Source organism: Aythya marila (assembly GCF_965140915.1).
Source record: "Aythya marila genome assembly, chromosome: 5".
NCBI classification, from domain to species: domain Eukaryota; kingdom Metazoa; phylum Chordata; class Aves; order Anseriformes; family Anatidae; genus Aythya; species Aythya marila.
The window spans coordinates 43,263,717-43,288,170 of record NC_139046.1 but is presented as its reverse complement, the minus strand read 5'-3'; the positions used below and the strand labels follow the sequence as shown (position 1 = coordinate 43,288,170).

Sequence of the window (24,454 nt, the reverse complement as noted above, 5' to 3'; positions counted from 1 at the left end):
GGCAGCTGGGGAAGGTTTTCGTAATTTGATTTTACAGCGACAATCTTTTCTACACCTCTTCCTGTGTGTAGCTAGATGCACAAATTGTGTAGCCATGTGACGCAAACTTTTTTTTCCCTTGTAAGTTCACATCCTGATAAGTTGATTGGTACAAGCACAGTGAAATCTAAACATCCAGAGTTTTTTGCCTGTACAGATTGTGTCAACCAGGTGTGCACACAGCATCACGTCACAGGGAAGAGAACAGACTGTTGTGGATGGTCTTTCCCCTCCCCTAGCACCAGTGCAATAATTCTCCCATCTGGAAAGCGCATGAAATAGATGACATTTCAGTCAGTACAACAGGCCAGGTTGTACTCAGGATCATGTCATGTGATTTCACTAAATCCCTTTATAAATAGTATTTGAATATGACTGGCTGACAGTGTAGAATAAGTCCTGCCCTCTTCTACTCTGATTACAAAGGTGTACTCAACAGGGCAGATATACCAATCAAGCAAGTCAGCAACCTGAAACTTTCAACAAACACCATGATCTTTCCTTTTGAAGAAAACTTCACAACCATGTCTGCACAGAGGACGTGGATCTGTGGGTAGTGACCAAAGAGCTATATTGCTAGATTTCACATGGATAATAAAAATATGGGCATATAATTCACAGCATTTCTACTTTGTAATGATTTTCTGATGTTAGTTATGATGCTGTTGACTTGCCCACTCTGGCTGATGTTCAGCACTATACTACCTCTCCTCTGTAGTTATTTTAAGAGGTGCAGAAAAGCTGTGCACAGTAGCTAAGTGCATGTACAGCTGTCATTTTTCTACTCTTTCCTTTGAAAGCAGATGCCATCATGTGACTCATGTTGTGAAATGCTCAGTTAGGTGACCCCATAATTAAATATGGCAAGGCCAGGAGAGAGGCAGACAACTCACCACCCCTATTGCCATCAGAGAGCCATGTCTGCTTTCTCCACAGTGAGCTGTAAGGAAGAGGCACTCTGATAGTAGTAGTTGATGACACTTATGACACTTCACTGCCTTCAAGGATCACCTGGACAATGAAGCAATGCTGTGGGATCTTTGAGTATGCTGCTTTCAATAGTGGAGAAGTGGACTGCGAAGTGGGAACTAGAGTGCTCAGGAAAAATCGCACACCAGCCACCTGGTATGGCTCTGGCCTTACGTTTGCATTTGAACTTCTGACAGTCATTTGGGGATGGCATTCTGACCTCACACACTCTTCCTGCTATAGATTTACACAAGAATCTCACAGTCCTCCTGTGCTACTTCTGTATAGCATAGCTGGCTGGGATATGGGGTAATGGGAAGCTTACTGTAGTCAAAATGCCTCAGCAGTCTTTGACATGAGAGTATAAATGAGTATAAACCCCAAAACATCCAAGCATGAAAATGGCCAGTACATGGAAAACTCCTAGGAAACAGTCTGTCACAACGGTCAACAGCACAGCTGGGGTACAGTACTGCACTGAAACTGACCCAATGCTACAGGAATACTCCAGGCAACAGCAATGTTAAGTATGGTTTTCAACAGCAATGCCAAAGGATATGGTTGAAGATGATTATAACTCCTGACATGACAAGAAAAAGTCACTAAGTGGAAGTAGTAATCATCTTAATCTAGAGTGCTGACGTTTTCATCAGGTTTGGTAGTTTGCAGAGGATACAGATTAAAATGCAACAATTTTAATAAGAAAATTTGCTGAAGGATAAACGGATTCAAAAATATTGACAGTAAGGTATTGTCTGTGCAAATGCCAGCTGGGAAATAAGCTGACTACAGTAAAACGTGTCCTAAAAACAGCTAATCAAAATGAAAAAAACGTTGCAGCTGTACATTTGGTCAGAAAAGCAGTTTGAAAAGAAACAGGTGGTAAATTCCATCAACCCCTGTGACCTTCAGACCTTCCTTCGGTCGGCACAGCCATCCTTACAGGTGCCATATGAATAGAATCACAGAATCACAGAATTACAGAATTTCCTAGGTTGGAAGAGACCTCAAGGTCATCGAGTCCAACCTCCAACCTAACGCTAACAGCCCTCCACTAAACCATATCCCTAAGCTCTACATCTAAACGTCTTTTGAAGACTTCCAGGGATGGTGACTCCACCACTTCCCTGGGCAGCCTGTTCCAGTGCCTCACAACCCTTTCAGTGAAGAAGTTCTTCCTAACATCTAACCTAAAACTCCCCTGGCTCAACTTAAACCCATTCCCCCTCGTCCTGTCACCAGGCACGTGGGAGAACAGGCCAACCCCCACCTCGCTACAGCCTCCCTTGAGGTACCTAAAAAGAGCGATAAGGTCACCCCTGAGCCTCCTCTTCTCCAGGCTGAACAAGCCCAGCTCCCTCAGCCGCTCCTCGTAGGACTTGTTCTCCAGGCCCCTCACCAGCTTTGTTGCCCTTCTCTGCACCCGCTCAAGCACCTCGATGTCCTTCTTGTAGCGAGGGGCCCAAAACTGAACACAGTACTCGAGGTGCGGCCTCACCAGCGCTGAGTACAGGGGGACGATCACCTCCCTAGCCCTGCTGGTCACACTGTTCCTGATACAAGCCAGGATGCTGTTGGCCTTCTTGGCCACCTGAGCACACTGCTGGCTCATATTCAGCCGACTATCAACCATCACTCCCAGGTCCTTCTCTGCCTGGCAGCTTTCCAACCATTCCTCTCCCAGTCTGTAGCTCTGCTTGGGGTTATTGCGCCCCAGGTGCAGGACCCGGCACTTGGCCTTGTTAAACTTCATGCAGTTGAAGCTGTAGTTTCTCCTTCAGTACCTAAAATATTTACAGCTCATGTTCCCACAGACAACTGACTTCCAAGAGATTAGGGATATTTTTTAAGATTAAATGTTGCCTGACACCCGTACTACTTCTGCAAACGGACAGGACTTACTGTGAAGGCTGAAGGAAGGACTCGTCCCGGGTTGTGGTGTCAGGGAGCCCCTCAGCCCTGACAGCAGCTGAACCTGGGAGCGATGTCAAGGAAGAGAGGGGGCAATTCGTCCCCCCTTCCTGCCCTGTGGGGGCTCTGCTGCCCCGATGCTGCCCCCGTCCTGCCCCCAGAGCCCCCGTGCTGCCTCCACGCCGGGGGAGCCCCGAGGGGCTCCTCGGGCGGCTTTAAGCTTTTATCCGAAGGGGCGAGCGGGGCAGGGGACGCTCCCCACTGTCGGGGGCGGGCGGGGAGCCCGGGCTCGGGGGGCCGAGGCGACGCGGGGGCACTCGCCGGCTGCCGGCGGGGGCTGCGGAGCGGGGCCCGCTGCCTGTCGGGACGCGGCCGCCGTGTGGTGGCGGCGGGGCCGGGCTCGCCCCGTCCCGGCTCGGCTCTGCCCGTCCCGGCGGAGGGCGCGGCCCGTCCCGCCCCCGCGCCGCGCACAGCGCCAGCAGCCGGAGCGGCGGCACCACCTCGGCGGCGGTGGCGGCGCTGGGCCCGGCTCCCCCCTCGCCCTGCGCGCCTCTCTCGCCGCCTTTTCCTGTCTGCATCCTCTCCGGCCCCCCGCCCCCCACCCCCCGCCATTTTCGCCCAGGAGCGGCAAGGCGGCGGGGACTTCCCTGAAACTTCGCGGGGGAACTCGAGCGGCGCCTCCGGGGCGGCCGCCAAAGTTTTCACCGCGGCGCCCGCCTCTCTGCCCTCCTTCCTCGGGCTCCTCCAGCTCCATCTCCGGCTCCGGCTCCTCCGGCGGGCAGTTCCCGATGAGCGCCCCTCCGCTGCTCCGGCCGCCCAGCCCGCTGCCGCCGCCGGGGGCTGCTGCTGCCGGCGCCGGTGGCGTCGCCTTCCACCTCCAGATCGGGCTGAGTCGGGAGCCGGTGCTGCTGCTGCAGGACTCCTCGGGCGACTTCAGCCTCGCCCACGTCCGGGAAATGGCTTGCTCCATCGTCGACCAGAAGGTAAGGAGAGAGCCCCGAGGGGAGCCCCCGCCCGCCATCCCCCGGGCGCCGCTGGTGGCTGCGAACTTTCCTCTGCCGGCGGGGCTGGGCTCGGCTCCGGGGCACTCGCGGCAACTTCTCGGCGTCTCCTCCTCCTCCGCCGCCGCCTGCCCGGCTCCATGCCCGGCCCCCGCTCTGCCCCCTCGGCCCCCGGTGCCGGGCGGGATGCTCGGCGCCCGTGTCGGTGGCGCCGCTTGTCGCCGCGCTCGGGGCTGCGGCTCACAACAGCCCCCCGCCGGCGGCGGGGGGGGGGGGGGCACAAACCTGTCAGCCGCGAGGGCGCCTTGCGCCTCGTCCCAGCCTCTGCTGGAAGAGGAAACTTTCCACTCAAATTAAAAAAAATAAATAAATAAAAAACAGAAAGAGAGAAAGAAAGAAAGAGAAAACAACAACCCAACCCCAACAAGGAAAAACCAGCCTAGCGTCCAGAGCGGCGAGCAGCCCCGCGCGCCGCTCCCCGCTCCGGGCGGGGGCAGCAGCGGGACGGGGCCGGGGTCTCCGGTAGAGGCCGGCGCCGCGGGGAGCCGGTGCTGGCAGGTGGCCGCCGCGCCGCGGGAGGCCGGGGCGCGCCACACTGCGGCGGGGTCGCTCCGGGGGAGGCGGGGAGCGGAGGCAGGGAGGGAGGCAGGCACTTGGTGCTGCTTCTCTGGGCCGGAGGCTGGCATCTGCCCCGAGCCTCCGCTGGCCTCGGGCGTTCCCCGCTTCTCTGTGTTAACAGGCGCGATGCGCGTTGAAGTTTTACTCTCTTCATGCGAGGGACCGAAGGAAGTGTTACAAAAGAAAACAAAACCAAAAAACCCCCGACCAACCGAAAGCTAGATATCCTGGATAGTTACAATGGAAAAAGTGTGTTGTGTTTTTGTTTGTTTGTTTGTTTGTTTTGTTCCTCCTCTTTGTTTTCACTACTGTAAAATAAATCCAAACAGGATATTTTATTTTTAAAAGTTTTAGGTTTGTTTGTAGAGAGCCTGTCCCCTGAACTTCACTAAAAAGTCAATTTTCCCTATTTTGAAGAGCAACTAATTACATATATTCAAAAAAAGTACACAATACACATCTTAACTTCTAAATTTTATGTCAGTTGCTGGTTGAGGTGGTTGGTTACCTGCTTTGCTAAATTAAATTCTGAAGAACGACATACTTTTTTTTCTTTTTTTTTTTTTTTTTTTTTTAACACCACCATGTTTGCTTTTAGAGCTAGGCCAGAACTTGTTGCTTGGTCATATACCTCAGGCACAACTTAAATGCTGTTAATATTTTGCCATTCGCTTGTTACTATGCTAGCAATAATGAAAACATATCAAGATTGTTGCATGCATTGTTTATGTATTTGTGCTTGAGTGGTTTATTCATTTCATGGACTTACAGTAAGCTTGAGTCTAATCTTTCATACTTCCTAACAATTTCCTAATTTCCTAACAATGTAGTATTGTTTAAAGAAAACTAAACGCGTTGGCTTTTCCTCCAAGAGTCAGGCTTATCTGAGTAAGTACTGACATTAACGCGTTCGACATTTTTATTTGTGTACTGACAATAAAAAAGAGAAAATCATTTAGCTGTTTTTCTGTGGAACACACCTGAACGAGGAACTTTCTTCTAGGCACAGTTTCTCAGAGCTCAAATTACTGCTTTTGCAAGGCTGGTGAGAAGAAAGTGACTCAAAGAAAGGGAAAATTGGAAGAGAGGGCCTTCTTAAAAAGAAAAACACTTCTAGATACCACGTATTTTTTATGAGGTAACTCTTTCTGTGTGTTAGAGATTCGTGATTTTTTTTCCTTTCCTTGAACTTATTTGAAGCACTGCTTGCTCATGATCTTATGGGAAAGATTGATTTGCTTATCACAGTTAAGCAGGAGACAATACCGTTAATAGTGTGAGATCTCAGTGAAATCTCACGCTATTTCCAAGTTTCCTTGGGTCTGTAAAGTAAGTAGGTGGTGCCTGGCAGGTACCTATTTTGTCCCAAAGTCACTGTTTAGTCTGGACTGTTTAAGCAGTGTATCAAGATGAGAAGAAGTGACTTTGTTTTTTCTCTTTAGCTTTCCTGTTAGACTGCTAATATCAGCTCTGTCTCTGTGGTTATACTGTTAAACATTTAAGCAGTCCTTTTGCATGCAACTTTATTTATAGGATTGTGCCAGCTTCCCTTCAGTATCAGTGTCAGATGATCTGTTTATAGAGAGCCTCTCCCACGGTAATGTGGGTATACCTGAGTGAAGATATTTATGACCCTTACTCTGCACAGATTTATCAGCTAAGTGAACTTAGTGCTTAGTGTGTGGAATTTATATGAAATTGACCTAAGCTTCTCAGAGCGTGCATAGTGGAGCATACGTAAGCTTAAGTGGGGTGTGAATTTGTAGGGTGTGTGTGTTTATATGGGTTGATGTATGCATGTGTATGTAAATATGTAGAAAACCACCATACGTAGATACATCTATATGGTGGTTTTATATATAAATAATATATACTGTACATGTGTGCACAAATATAAGTTTTGCTATGTATAATGTATGTTTATATTTTGAAATAAACATTTTTTTTTGCATACATTTACACTAGTGGACTTGAAACAGCATCTGGAGTACAAAGGTTCAGCTTGCTACTTTTGGTAGAGAATATAATTATATTTATTATCTAATACATAGTCTGAAAAATGGAACGAACAAAGAGTCTGTTTTTCTTCTGTTATCCATGAGCCACATTCCTTCAGGAGGAAATTGTACCTATCACCCTGAGATAGTTATATAGAAATTTTCATAGAAATTCTAAAGATGAAATGGTATGTGCTAGCTTCAGGCATAAATCCAAACACACTGAAATTTGTTTAAAGACAGCTAAATTACATTTTGTTCCTTTGAGTCTGTGTTTGTTTGTCTTTCTTAGAATCAGTGATGTGAAAACCTTGAGACTTGTTCATGTAGGGTTACTTGTTCTTCGGCCGAGAGGGAATTTTTAACATTTAAAAATGTGGCTAACAAGAAACGAGAATAAAATAAAAAATGTGTGTCAGTGTTCGACTTCTAGGCTGACTCCCCCACAGGATCAGTAGGAGAATATTGTAAAATACAATCTTTGTTTTCTGAAGATAAATAGTTTGAATTATTGCCCTTCTTGGGTTAACTGCACACAATAGAGCCACTTATCCAGGGCAAAGCACACGACGTAGGAGCACAGCATATTTGTAGTTGTCCAGAATGGTCATGTTATCAAAGACTTTTTTTTATTTAAAGTTATTAGCAAAAGAGAAAAGAACTTGCATAAAATTTCCTACACTATACAAAGAGTAAAGTTTGTATTTTCTGTTTGCTGAAATTCTTTGTCACCTTCGGTGACTCACATGCAATGTGTTGGGTTACTGTAGTGGCATTGCCAAGTTTTGAAAACTTTGATTTCTTAAGTAAATATGTGCTACAAAGTTGTTTGGCATGGAAATACGTGTTTTATAAAATATCCCTTAGACCAGATGACCAGATATTGTAGGCCTTCAGCATATGAAGTCAGAGAAATTGCTGAAAGTAGCAAACGTTTCTTCTTTTTTTTTTTTTTTTTTTTTTTTTGAGGTCTGCATGGCTGATGGTCTGTGGGTTGCTACCTTATAAGCTTTAGAAACTTGAGGCAGTTTGAATATGGACACAGCTAGGCCGGTATAAGTATTCTTCTGGTTTTTGTGTGTGTTTTCTCTTAAAACAAACACAGAGAAAACAATTTGATCTGAAATGGAAACAAAATTTGATCATTGGCTGTGCATGTTTCAGACTGTTTATAAAAGTACTGTTGTACATGGTTCCCTGGTTTGGTTAGTTCTGAAACTTTACAACAAATAAAAACAGTAATAGTAAAGTAGGCCATTTCAGGAATGGGGAAGGACAAAAAGAAAAATAAAAGGATGGTTCAAGTGGTATACAGCGAATGGAATACTGTACCCAGATTCATCATCACATAAGGTATTCAGTATTTAAAGTAAGAGGATAGTCAGATGTCAAGCGAAGAGCTTTTATATTGTCCTATGAAGAATTGAAATCAAACATTTACATTTGGGAACAGGTACATATATGTTTGTGCTCCTGGTTGACCTTGATAAAAGAAATCCAACTTATTCTGAAATAAATAAAACAGGAAAACAAATGTAAGCTTAGGTGTATGTTTTATATATATATATATATATATTTTTTGTCCCCACCCAGCCAGAATCTCTAAACCTGTGGTCTTAGTGAAGAAAAGAGCTTTTCTGAAGATTGTTTTGAAAATATTCTTAACCTTTTCTGCAAGGGTTTCAAACAGCCATGAAAAACATATGGATTTTGTTTATATGGATGAAGGTTTTTGTTGTTGTTTTTCCCCCCAAGTTTACAAACTCTCTTGAAATAAACAAGGGCCTGATAGTAATAAAATAATTCCCTTTGGAGCAGGTTGGGGACTCGCAATAAATAGTATCATAGAAAGAAAGAAAGATTTTTCCCTTCAGGATAAACAGAGGAACTGTGAAAGGTTTTTTCCCACTCTGACCAGAACTCGTATGCTGTTGATTCAACACACACTTGTAGACATTTTGTATATTCACGACATGTTTGGCTGTAGTCACATCATTCGTATGTCTGGGGACAGTTAGTACAGATACGTGTTTATCTGTTAAAGCTACATTCTCTAGGAATTTTTGCCTGATGTACACTGATAACAAAATGTTCAACTTCTTGTGATTTCTCTAAACTGAATGCTTCTTTCTGACTGCAAAGAAACAAAGTTGTTAATTTCATTTCAGGAATGTGAGGTGCCTTGTCATTATGCGTGTAAACATATTTCAAAGTGAAAGTACTTTTCTAATCTCACCCTTATAAACTCAAGTGAGACTTTTGATGTTTGCTGCTCAATCTTCTATTGACTTTACATTTATTATTCTCCACCCTGGAAACTGTAAGTCAGTGTACACAATGTTAGTTTGTAGATTCATTAAAATTACATTTGGAGAATGTGTGAGAAAATGCCAGGAAAAGGATAACTGATGAAAGGGAATCAGTCTGAATTTGTTTAAAGAAACCCTTTTTTTTTTTTTAAAAAAAAAAAAGAAAAAAAAAAAGAAATGCTAACTTTGTTATCTAACATGTCAGGGATTTGGATGAGGAAAGTTGGTCTAATGCCACTGAGTTATCTAGACCGTTTGAGAAATTCCTTGCCAAAGATTAAAGGCTATCAAATGAATTCTCATAGAATAAGAAATAAGATGGAGCTTTGGACAGAACACTGGCTTGTAACCAAAGCAGTTGACATTTTCATTTTTAAAGGAATTATAAAAGGAGTTCTGTGTTGCTGTTGTGGTAGTCCTAATGATGCTTCCTCCAGGAAACACATAATTTCCATAATAATTTTAAAAAATATTAAGATGAGTAAAGCAGATGAGATGCTTCTCATTGCTGATGAGATGAAGCTCAATTGCCAGAGAAAGAACAGAATTTATTCATGAAGTTGCAGCATTTTCCAGACAGAGGTGCATACGCTGTATCATGTGCTCAGTGAACGTGAAGTACCGGAGGTCGGTTGGTCGGTCTGATACCAGGCTTACTGGGCACAAGCCACATGGATTACCTGTGAATGCCCACTACATCCTGAAGATGCAGAGGAGTTACTGCTTATGTGCAGGTTATCTGTGCTGTGCAGTATGCATCAGTATGTGCCAAGTCCATGTGCATACTTTGTCCATGGGTATTTTTCCATAATTTCTGGAAATGCCTCATAAACATCCAAAACTAGTTGTTCTTGTCAATTTTTTTTTCCCCTGTTGGGAGAAATCTGGCTGTATGGTTACCACGTGTGTTACACAGTGGTTACCTGCAAGGAAGTGAGCAGACTTCCTGAAATCTGCATATTATTACTTTTAGTTTCTTAATGTTTTCCTGTATATGAATCTATTTTGATTAAAAACTTTTGCCAATTTACATTAGCTTTATTATTATTATTATTTAGTGATAGGAATTATTTTAAGGACATCCATGGAATTTTTAAGATAGGGCTATGTGTAATTAAAAAATATAGCTGATAAGATAATATTAAGTACAGCGAGACCAAGACTTTAATAATCTATTTCAAGCAACCCGTGACAAGTACATGCCTTATTTGTAGTTTTTCTAATTACTTTTGTACATATTGTAGGTCATCATTAACTTCTTGACTTCAGTGTCTGCTGGACATCTGGCAGGTTTATGTTGACATTATGTAACGTAGCTAGAGTTACACAGGTGCAATTAAGTATATAAATTAAATCTCATCCCAAGTATTTATCCAAAGCCCGGGTGAATTCATTTTAGCTACCCTGTGCAGACATCTCTTCTAAATGCTCTGCACTTGTTGGAAAACATCTTGTTTCTGCCTTTTTGATTAATCCTCCTCATACAGCGGTTTGGCTGTATTGTCTGGCATCTTCAGTGGGGTCAGTGCAGGCGTTTGACTTGTATTTGGCTCTTGCTGCTTGGAGGAGAGCTGCTCTTTCAATCTGTCTTTTGGAGCTCTGATGTGCTTCTTGCATGATACCAGTTTGTCTGTTTTGGGATGGAACTGACATCTGCCTTAGGGTGTGTTCCAGTACAGTACCTGTTTCATTTTCAGCATCAGACTTGAATGTCTTCTACACAGGCTTGATCGTAGCTTTCCAGCAGAACCTCTGCAGAGTTTAGCTATCCTGTCTTGTTAGCTCTAAAAGTATTTGAGCTACATGAGAATAAAAACCATGCTTCTCTGAGATGCCTTTTACATCATCTTTGGCGGTGATTTGGCTTTCTGTGCCTGATATGCTCAGTGTGCTGCACAGTGTTGTGTGAGGAGGCTTTCGATACAGTGCCTTGCTCTTCTTGGCTGGCGGGGCCCTCACCAGGCTGAGCATGGATATCCTGCATGAATGTTGGCAGTGCTCTGCCTGGACCTTGCCTTCGTTTGCATCCTTCTGGCTTTTGGAGTCCCTGTGAATGTCCAGGATATTGGAAACCAAAACAGGTTTCTTTCAAAGGCTTTCTTCCACCCTTCTTTTTTCTAGTAAAGGACTTTTAGTACCACTGTATGATCTCTTGCTTTTTTAGGACTTTTCTTTCCTTTTAAATATTCCTATTCACGCAACAGTCTGAAATAATGACAAATTTCATGTCACTCAAAAAATAATGTGTAGGATTAAAATAACTTGTACACATCTGTTTTTAAATTTTGTTAAGAACAAAACCTTGAAGTGTGTGCTTCAAGTCAGCTATTTCATGAGGCACATTTTTTCTTTTAAATTCTGTAGTTTTACCTGCTGGAAAACCATGCAAAAATTTAGAAAGGTAGCATAGTGTATTATGTTATAATCCAGAAATGAATCTGAACATATTACAGGGATATATGCATACTCATGAAGGTAGACATACATTTCAGTGTATAACATTGTTTTTTTACTTTCTCTTCCTCCATGAATTTGTGGCTTCCTTTAGATTGTTCCTTGTAATTCCGTTTTCTTCTTCAACTGGGGAAAACTTAGTCAAGATGTAAACTTTCACTTCTTGCACCATGGTATAGTGTATTGTCATAGTGTCTCCTTGTAGAGACAGTCAGCTGTCTGCGCCTATGCCACAGTCAGAATGAGCTCAGAAACTGCAATGACATTAAAGCTAGAACATCGCATATTAATTTGATCAGTACTGTTTTTTTTTCTTAAAGGAGGAAACCTGAATGTACTGCATCTAATCTGGATCTTGGCTGCTTCCTCAGAGGAATAAAGAAGCTTCTAGAGGCTTTCATTAGTGGTTGGCATAAAACCTTGGTCTTTCCACTTAATTTTAAGCATGAGGTACATGAATTGAAGGTGCAAGCCATGACCACAGTTGCCAGTTATAAGCCTTTATCTTCTATGCTTCAAAAGAACCATGTCTGAACGTGTCCTGTGCAGTCTGAAAGCATGTTCTGTTTTTTCCAAGATTTTTTTTTTTTTTTAAAAAAAAGGTCAACCTTGAGAATATTTTTTTCTTGAGCGTTAGAAATAGCGTTTGTTAGCATCTTGTCAGTCGCAAAAGCTGTGACAGGGAGCAACATTCTGGCTAAGAGGCAATTTCTCTAAAATACATGTATCCTTAAAAACAGCAACTTCAGTGGTTATATTGCTTTATCTTTTTTCCTACCACCTAAGAAATCCTGTTATGTTAGTCATTTCTGTTTGTATGTGTGTAGACCATACTGGTAAAAGCGTGCAATAATCTGAGGCTCCAAAAAGTATGTAACCTATGTCCTTATGCAATTTATGAATGGTAGGCTAGAATCTATATTCATACTGAAACAGTCCTGAAAACCCTGTAGAATCTGTGGGCCACAGAGGGTTGTTTATATGATCTAAACTTCTTAAATAGTGGTGTTGATCCATGGGATGACCGTGTGTGGTATGAAGGGAACTCAACTGATAAGGAGGACAGTATGGTTTACTGACACAGTTTCCAGTCTGGGAAAATCAAACAATTTGGAAAACAAATATTTGTCTCTATACCTAGAAACAATGTCTAGTCTGTCTTTAACCCATGTTTATGATCTGATCATGCATTTTGTTTTCATGCCGTCTGAATCTTACCCACAGAATGACACAGTTTCAGACCTATCAACTAATGCCAGTGTTTAACTGACCATCTAATGTAAACCTCCACCTCCTTCCTTCCATTTGTTTTATGTTATTTGGCAACTATCACAGTACCTCAGGGGTTCCGAGTGGTGAAGTTGTTCTTGGAGGAAACTGCATAAGCACTTCAAGGAGAGTTACACAGGTGATAATTTTTAGTTATTTTTATAAATTTTTAAATTTTTAGTTAGTGACAGAGGGTGAAACAAAGGCCAATGACTGCAAATTAAGGTTTGAAAGAGTGGAGGACTAGAGCAGGTACCCAGAAAGAATGTGGAAACATTATCCTTCTTTTTTGGACTTCGGTAAACAAAACCTTGCGTTGGAGATAGTCCTGCTGTAAGTGGGAAGTCAGACGAGGTGGCTCCTGAAGGTTGCAATGTTTCTGTGGTTTTGAGAGTATGCAGCTCACCACAATCAATAATTAAACGAATATTCAAATTAATGTGTCAGCATTCCCCCGCCACAGCTGAAGACACAGATAAAGTTTATTAAGGAGCTGTTCCAGCTTGTATGTGGCTTAATAAGGCTGCTTTTTTTTTTTTTTTTTTTTCTTTGTGCTGTATCTGTGGTCTCTTGTTTGATTGGAATATTCAAAAACAAAAAACATAAATTCTGATAGTAGTGTGCTTATAAGACAGTAACAGGTAATAAGGATTTTTGAGAATATAGCTATTAAGGAGGTACATTAAGGCGTGGTCACCGTGCTGTTTTGTATCACCTAGTGTATTTAAAAAGGGAAGCATAGGGCAAAATGGGAAGTTGAGGCTGATAGTTAAATATACATACAAAAGACAAGGTAGAAAGCAACTGGAAAATATTTCTAACAGTGCTTTTCAATCCTTAAGCTTGTGTGTGTACACTTGTTGTATTGATACCTAATATTGATGCTAAGTAGCTTTATTAGATTAGTATATTAGAGCCTTATTATTTGCTGTATTGTTATTACACAGGATACAGTCCCTGCCATCTGTACTTTGCAGTCAAGGTGCACTAGACAGCTGACTAAAAGGCCACATTTTAGACCACGTGGAATGATGTCTCAACATTAAAAGCCGCAGCTTATCAGCAGTATCTCTGAAGACAGCGCTGGGATAAATTCATCCTAGGCTGTCAGCAAAAGCACAGAAGTTACTCATGGAAAACTGTGATTAGCAGCAATGGTTGGTAAAATGTCAGCCTTTTCAAAATGAAATAAAGACCTCAAATCTTACGGGTTAGAAACAACAACAAAACCTGACAGTATTATGTAGGGGAGGGTCCTGCTTGGGTTATCTGTCCTCGTGGAGTGGTGAAGGTTGTCTGTGCAGAGGAAGCAATGATAGAATGAAATAATACACTCATCTGCTGCAAAGATTGTTTTTAAGAGGAACAATGTGTAATTTTTCAAGAAAGAAAGGTTATTCCACTTGGAAAATGAACGGACAGAGGACATACTTGATTTATCCGTCTTTGCAGGGAGGACGTGTACGTGTCAGAGATGTTCCACAGGAAAAAGAAGCATTATTTAGACACTACCTTGCCATTCAGGCTTAGAAGTGAAATCAAAACTAAAGCTACTGAGTACTTTTTTGTGTAACTTCTTGTTCCTTTTCCCACCTTTCTTCATATTTCCTATGCTTCATAACAGGCTCTTATCGAATGGTCACACTATGTAATTTAGGCATCTAAAGTTAATATCCTGGACTGATAGACATCTATTGAGTAAACTAAGGGCATACAGTCTAAGCTAAAATTTGGCTGCTGATTGTTTAATGTATCTTAAAAATGCTGTGCGTTCACAGATTTCACATAACTGTATGTGCAATTGAATACTTAAATGTAAGAATATTAATATTTTGGTAACATTCAATGTAGCATACAGTTCACGTTCCAAACTGTGGTCACGTAATTTTGTTTAATATCCTGGTTTACCCAGAAATAAGTGCTTGATGCACAAAAGAAAAAAAAAAAAGTCAGCTTTACTGAGTTGGGTAAGCTTAATTTTTGGATATAACCTAGGTAAGAGAATAAGGATGGAACCCCCCCTTGAAGACTAAACAGTGAAACAAGAATTTCTTGTTTCAAAAAACAAGAGCAAAAAACTTCACACATTCAGCTTAAAAAGCCTGCAAGTGTTTGTTTCTATATTTGAGAGGTAAATAAACAATATGTAAAAATTTGTTAGGATGTGCGTTTGGAGATGCCTCTAGAAAAGATTTGAGGGAAATACACCCTTAAGACTCTTCCTAAAATACTTGGTGTGTCTCATTCTTATCCGGTGTTGATGGTGAACCTGCATGCTTCCTTTGATTTAGGAAGATTTTTTTTATTATTATTATTTTTTTGCTATTAGAGGAAAAAGCTGGTAACATTAATAGTCAAAAACCTGATTTCTTATTTAGTAGTACAAAAGGGAGGTTCTGAAAACAACAAAAATTATGTAATGAGAAAAGCTTTGACTTGCCCTTTGTGAAGCCTAATTTCTATCTTTTGAATAGGAGTGCCTCAAAATCTTTCATTAATGTGGCATGATCATTGCTCCATTTTTTCCCCAATGTGCTTCAATCAAAAATGAACATTGAATGTTTGAATGTCACTTACATGAGTACCAATACACAATGGGATGAGAGTGTTTTTTAAAAAACAAAGTCTGAACCTCATGATAATTACAAATACATTTATGAGTTCTTTGGACCTAGACAGCTTTAGTTTTCTAATTTAGAGCTTTTTAATTGATCTAAATTCAGTACTGACCCTACTCTGACTTGGCTTCCCAAGGTCTCTTGCAACATCAATGATTCTGCAGTTCCATGTGGTGAAAATTGAAAAAAGCTTCTTCTATTATTAAGTACAATTTATGTTCTCTGCTTAGCATAAATTCACTCCTCCTCTGGGATTTCTTAGGTGTTAACAACAAGGACCATAGCTTGCAGATTCACATCAGAGTCTTTCATCTACTTTATATTGATGTTCCATTAAGCTGCAAATAGTGGCAGTCTGCTTTGTGTGCTTTATTTTATTATGTCGTTTCATTCTTCTTTCTTATTTGGAAGGCAAATGGTGTTTTTTCACTTAATTGTGGTCATTTCATTCAAATGTATGGATGCTTCTAAAATTTTATCTTCTAATTCTCAAGGGAAAGGCTAGAAATAAAATTGCTGTTAAGTAAGTTATTTGTATCTTCTTGCTTGTGTTTTAATATAACATGAGGAGGACAAGAAGTTAAACAAAAGAGTAAAAAAATAAGTAATCTTTTATTTGTGAGATAATTCCATTCCCAGAGGTTACCGTCGTGTTCTGTACTGCTTTCCATTTTTGGTATTTAAAAATGCAAAAGCAAAGATTGTCCCGTTTAAGTCAGAGCTTCCATTTAACTATATGTACTGTGGACAATCTTTTCAAGCAATCTGATTCAAGCATGATTCAGTTTCTCATTCATTTTTCTTCAATTTTTCATTTTTTTATTATTTCACAAATAAGCGATTAGAATAATTGCTCAGCTTGTTAATGTTTGGGTGCTCAGAACATGGTTTCTCTTTTGAAGGGAATGGTACACCCATAGCACTTAGTATGCGTTTAATTTTTCCTGTATCCGATATCTGATCACAGGGCACAGCTGCTCTGAAAGGTCAGTGAGGGAGAGAATGGGATCAAATGATGGGCAGACAGAGTGGGTGCTGTTGAAGGAAACTAGATCTTGGTTTTCTGTCTCTTTACATGTTCATTTCTCTGTCGCCTCTGAAATACTTTTTTTCTATTGTCTGGATTAAGTTGCATTTGATGGAAGACTAGAAATACCAAAGAATATCAAAGGCCTTATATTTTTTAGAGACCAACATCTGGGTAGAATAAGAAGCCAAGTAACCTGACTGAAGGTAGGCTGTCTGTGAGCTCACGTGTTATTAAATTGCAGAGAATTCATGTTGGGGAGAGATACTTCAGCTGGTGTACAGAACAATAGAGCACTCCCCCTCATTTTTAATTATCTTATTTTGTAAAGTGGTAGTTTTCTATTTTGTGCAGTGTTATTTATATATGAGGACAACTGTACAAGTATATACATTATACACTTACACACTTGGTCTATAGTGGATATTGTGGAAAAAAATCATGTATACTGAAATTCATAGGGAAACTCAGATATGCAAAATACTAACTAGGTGGATTCTTCTATATTTCTTCTAATAAATTAATTGAAATGTTTTTGAAATACAATGTTTAAGTGAGGATTTTTTTTTTCTTTTAGATTCCATTCTGGAATTCATTTTCTCTTATTGCTTGGAAAATGGGGTTTACATAATGGGAATGTAGGCAAATGGAGGGCTATAACACTGAAAAAGGAACCTTTCAATATTCATGCAGAAGAGTATTCATAGTGAAAGGTCCAATTTCTGTTCTTGCAAATTCATGTAATTGAGATACTGGCAACTTTCTTTTTTTTTTTTTTTTTTTTTTTACTCAGTAGATGAAGGAAAAATGCAAGCAGATATTTTTCTGGAAACTAGGTACTGAAAGTGCCTAATGACTTTGGAGGGGGAAGCTGGACAGTAAGTGAAGGGCAGCTAATTGAAACCATATCCAAGTTATCTGTGTACAATGTATTATGGTCTGAATATACATGTATTTTGTTTTGAAATCCTTATAACAAAAACATGGTCTAAAGCATGTGCTGCAGTTGCTGTATTCTTTTACCTGAATGGTCATTAGTATAAAACACACATTACTTTTACATTAGTATAAAACACTTATGTTAATGAAAACAGAAAATGTAGGTTCCTAGAGATTGCTGGTGCATGTTTTTTCAAAGTTAGTGTGACTTTTCAGAGTAGTCAATCAAAATGACTAATGACAGTACCCTCTAAAACATTTTGATTGAGGTAAACAATATTGCGTAAATAAAGATGAGCAATTACATTATGTCAGATTGCTAAAACAAAATGCCAATGACTTCTTACTATTTTCCTAAATTTGCATTGCATAATATTGCTTCACGCAGACTGGCTAAATGTTGTTAGGGAGAGAACAAGGGGCAGAAAATGGTTGAACTGCATGTGGAAAACATTTTAGTGTATATTGAAAGTGTATAACTTGCAGCTGATGTTATATGGAGGTTGTAAAAGCTTTGGTTTCTTCTGTGCTAGACTTGTAATCCTTCCTAACTTCAGATGCAGGGGGGTTCTCTGTCTGTCCTGAAGGCCTGGGGATGTGGGCTGTGCTCTAAGATGACCCTTGTGCAACTTGGAGCACTCCTGCCTAGCAGTATGGATTGGCCATAATGTCTATTACCTTAAAGCAGCTCAATGAAAAGGGGACTGCTGGCACTGAGAGAATGAATTTGAGATGTCTCAGCCTGAAAATGAAGCTGCTTTGCTGTCTTTTGCTTTTGGAACATTTGGCTTTGGAACTTTTCACTAACATCCAAAACTGTATAGAAGACCCAGCAGAATCAATTTCTTATGGTTAGAGGACACTTTTAAAAATTCTTTCTAGAAACTTCATTTGATAAAGGAAAAATAAGCACAACTATATTTCTGTCCTTCTTGTGCTTTATTTGCTCATGGAAATTTGTTAAAAATGCAAAAAGTAAGGACATCAGTTTTAGTTTTTTACATTTTTACAAGTCTGTCTACACTTCTAGATGACAGTTTTAGCCTAATGGTATAGCTGCAACAAGGTTTAGTTGTTGTTAGCAGTTCCACCTTGTTGCTTAGTTTATGTTTTTAATAGTACAGTTTCATTTGTGTTGATGCCAAATACTTTTTTTTTTTTTTTTTAAGTCTTAAGAAAAATCCTTTTACTTTTTTTTTTTTTTTTTTTTTTAAGACATCACAGAATCACACTATCATGTTGAGATTGGACATGACTTTAGCTGACATATCATCTTTTGAGATGAGATTTTTTTTTTATGATTGCTAGTTGGTACTTGCCTCTTCCATTGGATAGATGCCTTTCATGTAGTAAGAGATAAGACAGATGCCAAGAAAAATGTCCTATATGACAGTCTTGAACTCCAGTGGGAGGAGGACCCTCAGACTGTGCTCCGTCCTTTTTTTTTAAAAAAAAAATCTTTAACATTTAACTTGTAGGCCTAATTTCTTCCTAATACTTTAGCATTCACAAGAAAATATGCCTGTGGGAAGGGGGTTTGGCTAGTGATGTGATGTGATGTGTTAGGTATGAGCTCAGAAAAATGTCATTTTAAAAGAATGATATAAGCATGAATATATTTCTGTCTTCCTAGTATGTACTGATATGCACTGTAGCAACTGTGAGCTGGAACTGTTGAAAGGTGAGAGAGAGAAGGAGAGATTTACGGTGTTGTGTGGAATTGAACTTTCTTATATGGTGGAAAATGAGCTTTGAGCATACAGAAAATAAAGAAATCTAAAAAGTCAACCATGTTTTTTGGTTTCAATTTTTAAATAATAAAAGTTCTGACCAAAGTCAAAATTTCCTGGATGTTTTTTGTGTTAATGTATGGTATGAATGGCATACCATTTATATATACCAATGTATATTTTTTACCATCAAACTTAGAGTTTTTTGCAGACCTCAAGATCATGGTCTTGCAGACCTCAAGACCTCAAATCAGTAGTGCAAGAGATTTGTGCCTTTTTTTTTTTTTTTTTAACAAGTTCAATGCAATGTCTTCCACTTTAACAGCAAGTATTGCTTTCTCAGGTTGTAAAATCCTTAACATATGAAGTTTGCTGTGATAGCAGTGCTTTTTCTTCACAAGTCTGTGCAAAGAAGTAGAGACTTCTCCAAACATCACAACTGTAAAGATCTTTTGTATATACAGCATTTTCCACTGCCAGTTTGGGTGGTATGTTCATTTTTCCTTTTAACTTGGAAACAAATGTTCAGAGACAAAGAGTTTATCAGTTGGCCCATGTGTTGAATAAATCAAATAGATTACAGAGTCAGTGATAACCTTCCCTGGCTCCCCCAGCCCCACTCAGTGAACTAACCAAATAACCTTTCATACTTGGCAGGTAAAGGCCAAAACTGAGATGGAATCATCTGACTTTATGAGCTATGAACTGCCAAGCGGTACTTAATAGATTTCTGGAGGTACCTGTTTCCATGCAAAAATTCTCATTTGTGTAATTTGGTTTGCCAGTCTGCCACTGAGTATGGGATTAAGATCTTTGTTTAACAAGCCTATGTGAATAAGCTAACATAATAGTTGTCCTCCAGACATGAGCTTGCATCTATTTCTTTAATGATTCTTTTAGAGATGGCATGAGATGTCAAGAAATGGTTTTTAGAGCAGTATCAGTTTTCCTACCATTATTCCTGATCTTTTCAAACTTTGCATTCATTCATATTCAGCATATAACCCCTGAATCCTTTTCTGAAAAGTGTTAGTTAACTGGTTGTTCTCTGTGCTTACTTTTCCCAAACCATGTCTCCAGTAGCACATGCCTGTAAAACTTCATCGTCCTTTCTTCAGGTTGCTTCTCTTTATTTTTTTTTTGAGATGTTTTTGAATTTCAGCCCTGTGTCTCATGCATGTGCTGTCTGTCTCAGTTTCATATAGTAATGAAAGTTTTGTAAGATTTTTTTATTATCCAGATAATCAATGACATCATTATAAAGAAGTGGACTGAGACAAGGCTCTCCTTTGGAATGTGCCCGGGACGTTCAGCATGTTTGTGCTTTCTGACAGTGCTAATCATTCCTTGAGTATGGGTCTAGTTATCCAATCAGTTTTGTCTTCATTTTAAGACAATTTCAGCCAAGTAATACCAATTTTGCTCTGAAGAATGCCTAATAATTAAGAGACAATACCATTAGGATGAAAGTTTAGCTGACCAGTCTATAATTCCCACATTCCTTTCTTTTCCCCTGATTTTTTATATAATAGGCTTTCATTCAAGTCCTCCCTTTACTGCATTCATCCATGAGTTTTCAAGTGCAATTTGAAAATGCCAGAATTGTTTTGAATTGTTTTAAAATACACTAGATGAAGTTCTTTAGAGTTGGTTTTTGTTGAAAACATCAGTGTGAGTACTCTGATTTCTTTTTGTCCGGTCTGGGTTAGTCATCTTTGTTCTCTGGTGGTGTTTTTAATGAAGCTTGATGAAGAAAAGCATTTGAAAGTTTAACGTGTTTCATATCATTGATCTCCGCAACATGTAGCAGGCAAACTCTTTTGTTGTGTGTTTTAAGACTACAATTGTAGTGAAATTATTACTTGTTATTGTTGACACTTTTTACTAATGCAGTCTCTTGTGCTTTAAGTTTCCACTTCTGAAAGCTTTCATGATTGAGGTAAATCAAAAACACATGATTTGCCCAGTTCAGAATTTTCATAATCCTTCTCTTCTGCCTGTTTTGTTACTTTTTAATGAACTGCCAGTCTGGGTTCCTTCTGAGACCTTTTACAACTTTGAGATTACTGAGGTCTGCAGGGCCGTTGCTTTCATTTTGTTCTTCTCGTTCTTGTCTTTGCTGAGGAATATGAATTTTATCATGCTGTGGTTGCTCTTAGTCAAAGAGCTTTTCACCTTCTTATTCCCAGTATTTTCCTTTGTATTGGTTGTGTTCAGAATTTGAAGAACCTTTTAATACTTTCTTCACCTTCTAAAAATATTTACCAATTCATTCTAAGAACTTGAGGGACAATTTTGTGCCTTAGTGTGACTAGTATAATTCAAAAAGAAAATGAAATGGGATTTTTTTGTGCAGTCTGTTACAGTTCTAGTAGTAGATGTTTACATTGCATATTTATCACCTGTGGGAGATTTGCACCAGGTGTCAGTCTTAGGTGTGTATCACGTGTCTGTGAGTTATGCAGAGCAGACTTCTGTGCAGACAGACTTGTGTGCGTGCAAAGGGAGCATACTGCTCGGAGGACATTGAGAAGATGCTCTTTCTTTCTGGGGTAGATATTTCTGTGTGCCTTGCAAATGAAGTGCTCCTGTGCAGGAGTTCAGCTTTGGTTCCACTGAAGGGGAAGCTGTGCAGAATGTACCAGTGATGTATTTCAGTGTATTGTGTGTAACCCCAACAGTGGATGCAGGGCACATTTTTACCTGAAAGAATACCTTTAGTACACCAAGCAACTAATCTAGATGTGTCTTTTTGGGTCCTGCTGTACTTCTACAAATCCCTACGAGATCAAAGTTCTGTGCTTTGAATTACTCTGCCGGCTATTTAAAAAAACTTATACAGCTAATTTTTAACAGTCATGTAAGCCATTTTACAAGCTAATTAAGTCTTAATTTCCCATTAAAATATCCACATCCTTTAGTTTATTCTCTGGTATATTAACAGTGTATTAAGCTGTTTTGTGAGCTCTCCAAACTGTTTTCCTCCTGTAATGAGTAAGCCATCTCTCTATCCTTAGGATTTTGTACATGTTGCTGTGTGTTTAATCTTTACTGTGGAGTTTTGTCAGTACCTCCTCACATTGTTAAGTGGTGATGAGCCAGCAATGTCCCCTCACTGCAAAACAACTTGGTAGTCTCCTGGGCTGCATTAGGAGGAGTGTTGTCAACAAGTCAAGCAGGTGATCCTTCCCCTCTGTTCAGTACTGGTGAGGCCACACCAGTTCTGTGCTCCTCAATACAAGAGAGACCTGGAGCTACTGCAGAGATCCAGTGAAGAGCCAATAAGATGATTGAGGGACTGGAGCATCTTTCCTCTGAGGACAATTTGAGAAAGCTGGAGCTGTTTGGAATAGAATACTTCGTCTGGGTGGACCCTCAAAGGTCAACTAGTCCAACTACCTGACCGCTTCAGGGCCAACCAAAAGTTAAATCATATTATTGAGAGCATTATGCAAATGCCTCTTCAATGTGGGCAGGCACAGAACATCCGCCATCTCTCTGAAGCCTGTTCCAGTGTTTGACCACCCTCAGCTTGCAAAACAGAAGGCTTATCATCTTATCAATGTATATAAAATGATAATAACAAATTGAACAGAAGATTAAAAGAAGAGGGAGCCTACTTTTATATGTTTTTCCACTAGTAGCGTATTTGCTATCAAATTTTGATTATTTGGGTTACATATGATGTGAAGGATTCCTGTGTAGTTTTCAAAGTACTAGCTGGGTCCTGGGCTTCCAAATGCAAATGGGATCCAGTGTTGTCAGACCAGGAAGGCTGCAGGCAGCAATTGCATGGAAAAAGCTAAATGGTTATTGGAGACTTCCTTGATTAGCAGTGTTACTAAAAGTGAACAGCATGTTGGCAACTGTTGCCCATGTTCCTAGGTAATGATCAACTAATATTAGTTAAATACAAGAAGGGAAATTCACGGAATTTACTCTACATCTTCAAGTATGTGCCAGTTTGTAGTACAGCCAGGTAGGTGAGCTACTACTGATAGTACAAATACTAATTTCAACTAGAAGCTGTAGAAGCAAGAGCATGATTTGGAAGGGGTTATTTGACTTTGTGGATATTTGTTATATTTTTCTTCGGGGGAAAAAAAAAGTGAATATCTCTTTCTAACGCTTTTCCTGTATTTATTTTCAAATTTCTGCTTCCATGTGTGCAGACTGACTTATGTCCCAGAGTTTCAGACTGTTTGTCTTCCACCCACTGCTTTCTGAAACTACAGTAACGTGCCTCAGCTGTCTTTGCTTCTGTCAAATCCATAACTAATGACAAAATGGTGCTTTAAAAATTAATCAGACTGTTTCTGGGGGGAATGAATACGTGATCTGCATGTAATGATTTTATCCAGAGACTAGAAGAATATTTGAAATGTAAGTGAACACTATGTAAAAAAGCATAAAGCTTAGAAAATTTGTGCTCTGCTGTATTTTTGTTAAAAGTTCCTACAGTGAATCAATTCATTCTCCAACCATTTTTATAATGTATTGCTACAAGTGAATCACAGATCTGAAAGCATCTCGGGTGTAGTTATGTTGGAGCCATCAACTATGTCTTAAAAATTCAAATGATGAATTTAAATGTATTTATATAGTTATGTTGCATTATAACTTCAAAAATGATTTTTTCTCTTGTTTTCCATTTTCCTGGCTCCACTTCAAGATTTGAAAATTACAGATGTACTTTCCTTTCTTAAGTATTAGATTGTTACTGGTAGAAAATAAATGAGCTGTTTATCTTGCATTATTTTTACTACTGAATATATGTTACAGTTTATAAACCCTCATTGTGGCCTCGCTGACCCCTCTCTTTAATAAAAGAAAACTAAAAAGCTATGTTTTAACCCTAATTGATCAAGAAAATATTGATCAAGAAAAAAAGTCTAAAAACTTAAGAAAGATGAAGATGATGAACATTTATGTGAACATTTGTCCACATAAGTTTCCACTACGTTATGGATGTGAGTGAAACTATGGATCATCAAAAAGACTAGATTAGTAGATTAACTTTCATGCTTCAAGTAGCAATCAATTGTAGTTTCCCTGGGGGATGTCTGTACCAAAAATAACTAAACATAAAAATAAGTGAATTTAGCATATTTTTGCAGTGGTAGTTTCTACAAACTGTATAAAGAGATCTCTCTCATTCTCTCTCTTTCACTCTCATAAGTATAATAAGGATTTACCAGCAGAAATCCATAGGTAGATCTGGAAAATATATATTTATATATATATTTTTTTTTCTGTAAGTGTATGTGTGTATGTATGTATGTATGTGTATATATATATAAAATTGATCCTTCCTAACCAAAATCAAAAAGTGTAATTTTTAGTAACCTATTGATTTCTATACCACATGAAGAAGTTTGTGTGATGTCTTCTAACCCATCAATAATATTCTCTATGTGAATTGTTAAGTAAACAAGGGGATGGTTTGGGAACAATACAGCTTGACATCTACATCCTAAAGTTGTCAAATCGTTCTCTCTATGATCCTGAGTGGTCTCATTTTCCTCATTTTCTGACAAAAGTTAGAAAAGCATAGCCATGATTTTTATGGAGTT

The 24,454-nt window shown here is 39.6% G+C and overlaps 1 protein-coding gene across 2 annotated transcripts in view; it reads left to right on the top strand.

Moving 5' to 3' along the window:
- Positions 1-3,074: 3,074 nt before the first annotated feature.
- Positions 3,075-24,454, top strand: part of PRKD1 (protein kinase D1) — a 123,806-nt gene continuing 102,426 nt past the window's right edge. The window contains exon 1 of one of the 2 annotated variants that reach the window (XM_082760700.1): positions 3,075-3,902. In XM_082760700.1, the coding sequence (XP_082616826.1) occupies positions 3,708-3,902 (195 nt within the window). In that variant the 5' untranslated portion in view covers positions 3,075-3,707. The remainder of the gene's footprint in view (positions 3,903-24,454) is intronic. The other variant, XM_082760701.1, reaches the window with a different exon arrangement.